The sequence below is a fragment of the Micromys minutus genome, assembly GCF_963924665.1.
Source record: "Micromys minutus genome assembly, chromosome: 3".
Taxonomy (NCBI): Eukaryota; Metazoa; Chordata; class Mammalia; order Rodentia; family Muridae; genus Micromys; species Micromys minutus.
In genome coordinates, this window is record NC_137972.1 from 30,262,827 (window position 1) to 30,273,825 (window position 10,999).

At 43.4% G+C, this 10,999-nt stretch overlaps 1 protein-coding gene across 3 annotated transcripts in view; it reads left to right on the forward strand.

Annotated features, from left to right (window-relative positions):
• Positions 1-8,351, forward strand: part of TMCC1 (transmembrane and coiled-coil domain family 1) — a 180,599-nt gene extending 172,248 nt beyond the window's left edge. For all 3 annotated transcript variants that reach the window (XM_080913656.1, XM_080913658.1, XM_080913657.1), the window contains 2 exons: positions 4,724-4,859; positions 7,224-8,351. In XM_080913656.1, the coding sequence (XP_080769782.1) occupies positions 4,724-4,859; positions 7,224-7,538 (451 nt within the window). In that variant the 3' untranslated portion in view covers positions 7,539-8,351. The remainder of the gene's footprint in view (positions 1-4,723; positions 4,860-7,223) is intronic.
• Positions 8,352-10,999: the final 2,648 nt, after the last annotated feature.

Here is a 10,999-nt window from a genome sequence, read left to right on the forward strand (position 1 = left end):
GAAAGAGGAGGAGGTAGGAGAATTGGGGTAGGAGGGGCACAACAGGAAAGAAAGAAAGGAAATGCTCTAAATATTTAAAAATACTCTGGCACAATTGTTGGTTGGTTTTTAGACTAGCCCTAAACTTATAATTTTCCTACCTCAGCAGCTTCTTTAGCACCTGCTATTCTAGGAAATGCACTATCCCTGCTTCTAGCTTTACTTTCATTTTTAGTAGAAGTCCTCTGAGTTTCACATGTATTTCCCTGTGGGCATGAACCCTGCCCAATTGCCCCATTTCTCAATATTTTTAATATGTTGTCCTCAACCATTCTCCTTGAAGACTTTTGGTCCCTAAGACTCCACACACTGCTTGTCTAATCTATCCTCTTCACCACTACCAAACAACTGGTTTCCTTAAACATTGTCTTCTTTGTCGTCCCCCCCCCCCCCCCCCCCCCCGCTATCCAGAATCTAGTTGTCCAGTTATTCTGTGTATTTCTTTCTGAGCATTTTATTCTACCAAGAATCTCTGGTGATCTCCCTTAAACCTTTATGTACATGCTTACATGTGTGTGCTTGTGTGCACTAGAGATATTAAGTAAATAAAACTAGCCTTCATCCCAGAAACATTTTCTCTCATTTTGTAGCTTCCCAGGCAGACTACAGCCCTTACATATGCCAAATATGATGGTTTGAATAGGAATGCCCACGATAGACTCATGTGTTTGAAGAGTAGGGAATAGCACTATTTAAAGGTGTGACATTGTTACAAGAAATATGTCACTGTAGGAGTGAGCAGTGACACCCTCTCCCTAACCATGTGGGAGCCAGTGTTCTCTCCTCCTGTCTGCCTTCAGATGAAGATGTAAAATTCTCAGCTCCTCCTGCACCCTGCCTGCCTGGATGCTACCATGCCTCCACCTTGATGATAATGGACTGAACCTCTAAACTCATAAGCCAACCCCAATTAAATATTGTTCTTTATAAGGGCTGCTTTGGTCATGGTGTCTCTTCACAGCACTTGAAACCCAAACTAAGACACTTAGGGTTTTATTACTCCCTGGCCCATGTAGAATCTACCACCACATTCCACTCTCTGGTCCCCATAGGTTTGTTCAAACATACAAGTCTATGGAGGCCATACCTAAACATAGCACAATGCAAAATACACTTAGTTCAACTTCAACAATGTTAAAAGTCCAAAGTTCAAAGTCTCTTTTGAGGTTCATCAATTTACTTAACTGTAATCCCTAAGGCAAGACAGAAAAGCAGAGGAGCAAACTCCAAACAGTCTTAAGATCTTTTTCATCTTTGTTTACTACAACAAACTTCTTTCTCCTGGACTGGTTCCACTCCCTGTTTGTAGCTTTCCTCATCAGATATCCCACAGCTTTGACATCTTTAGTATCGTTGAGTCTCCAAGGCACCAGCTTCTTGTTGCAATGTCTGGGATCCACACACAATCTTCTGGGCTCCTCCAAAGGGCTTGCATCACTTCTCCAGCTCTACTCTCTGTAGATCTCTAGGCTCTGGTTGACTCTACCCCACTGCTGCTGCTGTTCTTGGTGATCATCCCATGGTACTGGTGTAAGGAAAAGATGACGGGGCACCAACGAAAGGAAAAGTCACTGAAAGGAAAAGTCACAGGGCACCAATGTTGTGAAAGGATGACAATCCGAGTCACGGCACCAATGTTAGGGGAAGGATGAAGAGAGTGGGGGGCATATGGCCCATGAAGGTGCAGCCAAGGCCTGAGGGGAAGGGAGATGCCTCTGGGGGGGTCCATGTTGGGAATCCCTTCCCCCTGAGGGACCAGCCACACAACAGTATAGTACGGAATAGAGTTTATTCAGGTCATGGGAGAGTTAAGAGGGTGGTAGAGGCAGAGAGAGAGAAAGAAGTAGAGGAGTAGAGGCCGGCCATGAGCACGTGGGACAGAGGGGGGAAGGGAAAGGGGAGAGCAAGGCTGCAAGAGCACAAGGGCAAGAGAGGCCAAGAGAGAGAGGAAGGGGCAAGCAGCCCCTTTTATAGTGTCAGGTCACTGGGGCGGAGCATACCTGGCCACTGCTGGGTAATTGAGGGGTGGGGTATACCTGGCTGTTGCTAGGTAACTGAGGGGTGGGGTTTACAGAATCCCAACAACTGGCATCTCCAGTACACTGGGGTCTCCCGCTGCAACTAGGTTTTACCAATAGCCTCTCATAGGCTCTCTTCATGGTGCCAAGCCAAATTTCTTTGCATAGCCCCTTTGTTCCTGGGCTGTCAGCTGCAACTGGGGCTGCACTGTCACCAGTGGCCTTTCCTAGCCTTTCACAGTGCTAAGCCTCAGCTGCTCTCCATGATCCCTTCATATCTTCAAAACTAGTACTTCTAGGGTGACTCTTACACATTACATGTTACCAGGTCCAGCTGCAGCACAAGGTGCAACCTTGGCTGTTTCTGGGACACAGCTTCTTTGTGCTATCAGAAACAATTCCAGGAAGATTTTACCTCAGGGATACTGGTCTCTTCTTAATCACCACTAATTTCTTAGCTCCAGCTAACCAGCATAAATTGTCCCAGTAGTTCCTTCTGTGGTTTTGTTTGTTTGTTTGTTTGTTTGTTTGTTTGTTTTGACTCTAAAGCAAGAGCCACGTGGCTGAAGCTGCTGAATTCTGCTGCTTGCTGGGGCTGAAACATTTCCCCCCACCCTCGTATTCTGTTACCCTTTCTGTTTTCCAATTCCCTTACTGCCTAAGCTTGGCTGTTTTTGAACTTGCTTTATAGATTGATCTTGAATTCAGAGATGTATATATATAGCTCTGTCTCCTGAATTCTAGGATTAAAGGTGTGTACCACTATGCCTGAGCCTAAACTTTTCATTGTTATTCCTCAAGACTGGATCAAAAAGTTGTATCTTCAATCCTCAAGGTCTGGATCACAAGTGTGCCCCTCCATTTCTGGATTGTAGTTAATTCCAGATTAAAAGTCCAAACTAATTCTTATTCAACTGCAAACACAAACAATAAGATTAGCTGGGTGCGTACAACTCTCCTTATTATTTTTATCTCCTTGAATACAAGATTTAGCCCCATTTTTCTTCCTGGTACCCCATTATCATTATTGTTGTTGTTGTTGTTGTTGTTGTTGTTGTTGTATTTTTTTCTTTTTAAGCTTGCTATGCTTAATCAAAGTGCCCTTCATGAGACTAAACCAGAGAACAAAGTCTCTGTTGGGTACTTTTTAAAAGATTTTCTTTGCCAATGCAATTAATATAAATCTAATTATAATTTTAAAATATAATTAATATAAATCTCTTTACCTTAGCCTCAAGTAGATTCTTCAGGGCCAAAAAAAAAAAAAAAAGTCACATTCTTCACCAAAATATCACTAAGCCACTTGCTGAAATTCTTCTCCACTGAAATCTTCTTGGGCCAGGTTTGGACAGTTCAGATCACTCTTAGCAACAAAGTCTTCCATATCCCTTCTAGGATTGCCCATTAAGCCCCACTTAAAGCATTCCACTGCTTTCCAAATTCAAAGTCCCCAAATCCACATTCTTCCAAAAGCATGGTTAGGCTTCTTCTCAGTCACAGCCATACCCCAGTTCCTGGTACCAGCTTCTGTCTTATTTAGGGTTTCCATTGCCGTGAAGAGACATCATGACCAAGGCAGCCTTTATAAAGATAACATTTAATTGGGACTGCCTTAGAGGTTCAGTCCAATATCATGAAGGAAGGGGCATGGCAGCATCCAGGCAGGCATGGCACAGAAGGAGCTGAGAATTCTACATCTTCATCTGAAGGCAGATAGGAGAATACTGGCTCCCACATGGTTAGGAGGAGGGTGCCATTGCCCACCCCTACAGTGACAGACACACTTTCTCCAACAAGGCCACACCTTTAAATAATGCCACTCCCTGGGCCAAGTAAATTCAAACCACCACACTAAGTAAGACCTCATTCCTGTCGTAACACGTTTTCTTAACACGTTTATACTTCTTTTCCTTCTGAGTAAGGTCCTTCCTTGTAATCTTCAACCTCCTCACCTTCCAAGTTTCTGTTTCTATCATTCAGGCTCTATCTCTCATTCTTGAGAGTTAAGAAGTCTTTCCTGACTCTCCACTAGTCATTGCCATATCTCCCTTGCCAGTCTTGGCTACATGACGTCCTATGGATGTTTTCCTGTCTCCCCTTTCCCTGTAGAATGAGCAAAGGGCAGATGCTTTCTCTTGCTTACCACAGTGTCCCAGTACTTTGAATATGCCTAGCATGCAGCAGACTCTCAATAAATGGATTGACAAATGTCCCAAGCACTGCTTGGCCATGAGGATGATGGACCCCACTGGCTCTGGCTTTCTGGGGCTCCAAATCACAAACATCTGGGTGAGTAAGTTACCTAGTGTTGAAATAAGTCACTGCTAATAGTGAGAAGGTTCATTTCCATTTGTTCACTGTTTCTTTTCCAGTGAGATTTGTTTAATGAGTTTTGCTTCTCCCACTCAGAGCAGAATGAGAACTGCTTCAGTATCACAGGTATACAAAGCTAACCACGGCTGCAGAGAAGGCTGGAAAGTCTGTACGATGGCTTTGTGACAGCTGCTTTTTGGAGACCGAAAGCTACAACTGCTGGCATGCAATAGCCTGGGCTTGCTCAAGCTCTGGGCTTCTGTTTTCTTTTGTAGAAAGATTTGGGGATTGATCTAAATTGTATCAGGAAGAATACAGAATGTTTAAAACTCCAACTTTTCTCCCTTTCTTAGATGTGAACGACTAGAAGAGCAACTGAATGACCTGACAGAGCTCCACCAGAATGAGATCCTGAACTTAAAGCAGGAATTGGCCAGCATGGAAGAGAAAATTGCCTATCAGTCATATGAACGGGCTCGGGACATCCAGGTTAGTATGAACATAAGTAAGAAACAAGAAAGGAAGAAAATTGGCAAAGACAAGAAAGAGTCTTGAGAGTCAAGAAAAGCTCCTATCAGTTGCAGCACACCTGCCTTGACCCAGTGAAGTCCAGGCCATTTGGGGAGGTATAGTTCTAGATACTGGCAAATGTCTTAGGAACAGCTCAGTCTCAGTCTGAGCAAAACTAGAACATCCCATCTGTTGGTTGCTGCCCTGGAGCTGTTCAGACAGTGCTTTTGGTCATCTTGCTTGTCTTCTGCTATTATGCAAAGGGCTTCTGTCCCTACTCTCTAACAGGTGGCACGTTAATGTGGCTTGTGAGAATCCTCCATTGTTTGTAGGTTTGTCAGAAACCCCAGCAGTGAAGTTGAAGAAGGTAAACACTCAGTTCCATGGGGAGAAGTGAAACATTGGGGTTTCTCTGTTTTTTATGGAGATTCATTCTCTCAGAGATCATGATGGGTTATGAAGGCACCTTGAAAGAAGCTAATGTGGAGAAGAGGAACTTGTAGAACACCCACACATAGGAATCAAAGCACTGTCTTGACTGTTTGCCCAGCTGATACCTTTTTTAGGTTCTTGAATTCTATTTACATTTTTCTCATCCCAAGTTAATTCTGGAGTGAGTAGCATCCATTATCCATTCTTGAGCTGGCTGCAGCCTGAAGCTATATGGACCTTACTTACATCCAAAGAAACCAAAAGTCATTGAAATCAAGGCTGGAAAAATCACATGGTTCCAACCACTAGTTATCTTGGGAGGATGTCTGTTCTTGCTAAAGGAGAAGGTTTGGTTCCCTGAGTGGTAGTATGCAATTTACATAGGCCTAAGGGAGAGCAGGTCACTGTAGACTGTGACCTTAGTATCTGTCTCGGAGATTGACCTGAAAAGGATGTGTGCCCTCCTTACAGCACTGTCACAGTTCCCTTTCTCCAATCATGGATATTTTTTACCTAAAAACATTAGGTAATGTGTTAGTGAAGCACACTGCATCATTTTAGAGTAGAAAAAAATCCTTCAGAAGGAGCTAGTTAGTAAAGTGTGACATCCCCATACTATGATATGTTGCATAGTAGCTACAAAAGAACAAGCTAGTGCTGGGGAGATGGCTCAGTTGGCAAAGTATTTGACTCATAAGTTCAGATTCCCAGAAGTCACAGTAAAGTCAGACATGGGGTGCCAGCTAGAAGGCAGAGTGTATAAAGGGTGCTTACTGTGTAAGTCTGACAGCTGAGTTCAACCCCAGAACCTGGTAAAGGTAGAAGGTGAAAACTAATCCTCAGATTTGTCCTCTAAACTCTACACTATACCATGACACACCCACACATATGCAAACACACACATGCTATAACAGTAATAGTAGTAGTAGTAATTTTAAAGCCAGGCGTAGTGTCATGCAATGGCAAGCTGAGACAGTGAGACAGGCAAATCCTTATAGCTTACTGGTCAGCTTGTCTATTGTACATGACAAAGTTGTATCTAGTGACAAATGGTGGAAGATAGCTGAGTACCAACATCCACAATTGTCTTCTGACCTTTGCATGCACCCATGCATGCACCCATGTCCATGTGCATGTCTAATAAGGTGGATCCATGTATTTTGGACATGGTGTGATCAAGACCTACTATTGAGAAAAAAAAGAAAAAAAAAAAGAGTAACAGTAAGGTATGGATCAATTCAAGTAGAATACTATGCATATAGTTCTTCAATAAAAAAAAAAAGAATACTATGCACATAATGATAGGAAATGCCTGTAATAACCCCATGCTAGGCAAATACACACGTACAGTTAAATACTGGTACAGGGTAAGCATACCAGTATGACACTACCACAGCAGCAGGGACTAACTGAGAAGAATACTGAGGGACTGTGTTTAAAGTCAAACACGTGGATATGTGGTGTGTACCTTAAATTTTTAATTTCTAAAAGGGTAAAACCCATATAATTGAGATATTTTTAAAATGTTCTAGACCACTCAGGAATGATGGCACATGACTATGATCTCAGCATTCAGTAGATGGAGGCAAAAGAATCAGAGTTCAAGGTCATCTCAGCTATATGGCGAGTATGAGACCACTCTGAGATACAAGAGATCCTTGTCTTAAAAGAATAAACAAATAAATAAAGTAAATTCTAATCAAAATAAATCCAAGTATGGCCCTTGCTCCCCTTAGTTAATCTCCTAGTAGACGGAATGGGAATAATGTCACCTGTGCATCTGGCTTTTCGTATCCAGAGCTTGTAGCTATTTGAAATCCTTGCCATGGCTCAGGATGCACCTGGTTCCCAAGGCATATCCAGCTGTACTTCTAAGAGTAGAAGCCTAATCATGCCCTGTTTGGCCCACAGGAAGCCCTAGAGGCCTGTCAAACCCGCATTTCCAAGATGGAGCTGCAGCAGCAACAGCAGCAGGTGGTGCAACTGGAAGGGCTGGAGAATGCCACTGCCCGAAACCTTCTGGGCAAACTCATCAATATCCTGCTGGCCGTCATGGCAGTCCTCTTGGTCTTTGTGTCCACGGTAGCCAACTGTGTGGTCCCCCTCATGAAGACACGCAACAGGACGTTCAGCACTTTATTCCTTGTGGCTTTCATTGCCTTTCTTTGGAAGCACTGGGATGCCCTCTTCAGCTATGTGGACCGGCTCTTCTCACCCCCCAGATGATGCTGGCACAGAAAGCAGTGCTCCTCACCGTCTGGCGAGTGCATGCCAAGCAAGAGAGCTAGACAGCAACGTTACCCACTCTGAAGTTTTCTACAAGAGAGTTGAGTGAATCTGTTTACATTTAGAATAATGTTTTTTTCTTCAAGAGACGCAATTGCAATAGTATTTTTTAGATTTTATCCAAGAAGTTTTTTGGGCAAAAATCTTGGATCATTTTTATGTAGCATGATTTTCCTTGGGATGCAAATCTGAAACAGTCCTTTAACACAAACAATCTGCAACACACTGAAGGGCATTCTGAATTGAAGCTTGGAGAACTGCACTAAATCCACTAAACAGATGCAAAAACCTGACCAGGCCCAACACCCATCCTGCCTGGGCTCCTCCTCATCCAGACTAACTCTACTGTGAAGTCCCACCACATTCCAGGTTGGAATTTTAGATTCAGGGTGGATTATCCCTGCCGTGGAAAAACACAGGCATCTCCCTAGCTTTCTTATGCTAACCCTGAAGTATGATCACTTCTGAACCTGCTCCTTTCTTAACTGCCGGGATTGGAAGCAAAAGCATCAAGCCCATAGGATGACTGCGCAATCCTGTTCAGTATTGTGAAGTAGCCCTTAATCCTAACTTTAAGCAAAATCCCTTGGCCGCACTTTTAAGGTTTGGTTGTTTGTTTTTTTTTATATGTATATGTGTATAGTTACCAACTTAAAAATAAAAAATCCGAACAACATACTTGAAGAATGTAATACTCAAACTCTCAGTGCTTCCTTATAATTTCTAATAGAATTTTTTATTATTGTTATTATTATTGGGGTTTTTTTTTTTTTTTTTTTTTTTTTTTTTTTGGTTGGTTGGTTGGTCGGGGTTTTTTTTTTGGGGGGGGGTGGAGGGACTGGGTTGGGAGGGTCTTTTATTTTTTTCCTCTGAAATAAAGCAGTGATGTTTTCAAATGAAGCCGTGTGGATATTTCAGCGTGCTGCTCCCTGTTGTCTTGAAGCAGTTAAGTTGGAGACTGTTACCAGTACTGCCCTCTGCCACCTTGTGGCTGCTCCGGCTCTCTGGTCTCTATCACCTACACAGCACCATCTCCCCGGCTTGGCTTGGTTAGAGTGGTGAGGGGTTTACAGGGTAAGGGGACAGGACTACACAGACTAGCGTAGTAGGACTGGATTTTGTCCCCACCACCCCCAAGTAAATGTTCACCCACTGACCCTGTACTGGGATTCTCTTTAGGAAAAAAGGCTACTTACTATGTTATGAGAGTCATAAATAACTCCTTGTGTTGGCTTAATTTATTGTTTAACAACCCCTAACTGCCGAAACCAAAGTGATATGGAGTCTTCTTGTCTGCATTTTGGCCTCAGCATCATTAACTTCAAAGCTTTATTCTGTCTGTGTAAGAGGATCCATTGAAGATGATTCTCCCAAAAAGCAGAAAAAGAAAAGTCAGGTTGGAAGGGCCCAAGTTCTAAGTGCATACTTTTGCAAGCTTCCTACTAGCGCAGACTGACTCACACTAATCTAACTGCTCAGTGGTTGTTTAGAGACACATAAGGAAGATAAGCTGAACTTGAGCCCCATCCTGTAGTTCCATCACTCAGGTGGAGCCTGATTAATCTCATGTTATTGAAGATCACAAATGCCATTTCCAGTGGCCTCTTTCTGTGTGCCCACATGATGCAAAAGGGGTCATGTTCTATGCCCTGAATAAAGAAGTACATTTTGCCTATGTCCCCATACCAGGACCTTCTTTCAGAACTAGGATAGTATTGCCTGTCTGTTGGAAAAGATGGTTTACATAGCAGCTCCAGCCTCCTTTTGCTTTGGCCAGCTGGCCTTCTCACTTTGATATTTTAACTCAGGTACCTAGTCTTCACTCCATCCCCAGATGCTTGTTCAACTCATAATGAGCACCTAGAGCAAGGACCAAAAGGAAAAAAAAACAACTAAAACCAATGCATATTCATGCCAAAACAAATGGTCCCCAAGCCTTTTAAAAGGTTAACTTTGCCTAAAAATATTGCAGCAGCTTCAGGCAAGAATGCCACAGGACACTGACCTTGCTGGGCTAGCATTTGCTGCTGTAACTTAGTTGCTCTGGTATAAAAGAGAACCCACGGGGCTGTGGGAGAGACAATCCAGTGGCAGCCCACTGGCTTCTCTAACCATTCCACAGGAACTCTATCCCCCACCCCCACCCCCAAATGCCACTGTGATCCATAAGCCGAAATTGTTTCTAATTGCCTAAAGGCAGTTTCTGTTGAAGAAAGAGTCTGGAGCTTCAAAGAGACAGGCAGACCTGCACTGATCTTCCTCTGACAGACTGTCTCCAGAAAGAAGGACCATCAGTCCTGTCATGGCTTCTTACTGTCTTACCCCTGCTCACTCACCAGGCCCACAGTTGTCTGCACTCAGTGCTGTTTGTAACACATCTGTTATCCTGCCTACCTGTACTTTTTGCTGCCCATCCCTGTTGCCTTTGAGTTTCTTGAAATTGTGGCTGTCCTCAGAATCTCTTTTCTGTTCACAGCCCTTCTATAGCCTTGCTCTGATGGTTTTAGCACTTGATCTGAGAGAAGCTTGCCCATAATTTAATGCTTCTTTTCCTTAAAAAATAAAAATTTTTAATCCCACTAAAGTGAAGCATTTCTCGATCCCCTTGTTCATGCTTGTGCCTAGCCCGGGTGAGTGAGGCTGGCTGCGTTGGGCTGGGTGACTTGTGGTTGTAGAGTTAGCCATCACTCCACACTGTTGCTGGCTGGCTACTCCAGTTTCAGGTCCTTGGTATACTCAATGTGTCCTGGCGATGAAGGCTTCCTACTCCTTAAGAGATACAGTTGGATCCATCACTGAACGTGTTCCTTTAGCCCCATCCCAATTGGCATTAAACATTTGTCACCAGAGCAGTGGGGTAAAGCCTTCCTCGCCAGCCATGTCAGACAATGAGCATGCTTTGGTGTGGTCTTCACTGTGTTTGGTTTTGTTTCTGATCTTGTGTTCTAAGGTACTCAGTGAATCCTGGATTCTGAGTAAATTCCAGTGTTCTGGCCTTGAAACCTTAGACAATACACATTTCAAATACAACCAAATGCTGTTGTTGACAAGCCAGCACAGGCAAAATGATGGTTCCCACAGCACCCCAATAGAACTGGGATTTTGAATGTGGCTCTACAAGTTAAACTTTTCTGTGTGTTGTGTATGCTAGGTGATACCCTCAGAAGGGACTGACTACTAGACTGTAAGTGTGTTTTATACAAGTGTGTAAGACTAAGACTCACGTGCACGAATCGAAGAGTAAAGAGACGATACTTGTGAACGTGTGTGAACGTTAACACTGTAGTTGCTAGATCTTAAGCTGCTAATTGTTGAGAGAGAACTCAGTTATGTTCTGTCTGGCTGCTGTGGCTTCTCAGCAGCAATCTTACTGTACATAAAATGGAAATAAAGACCTCAGC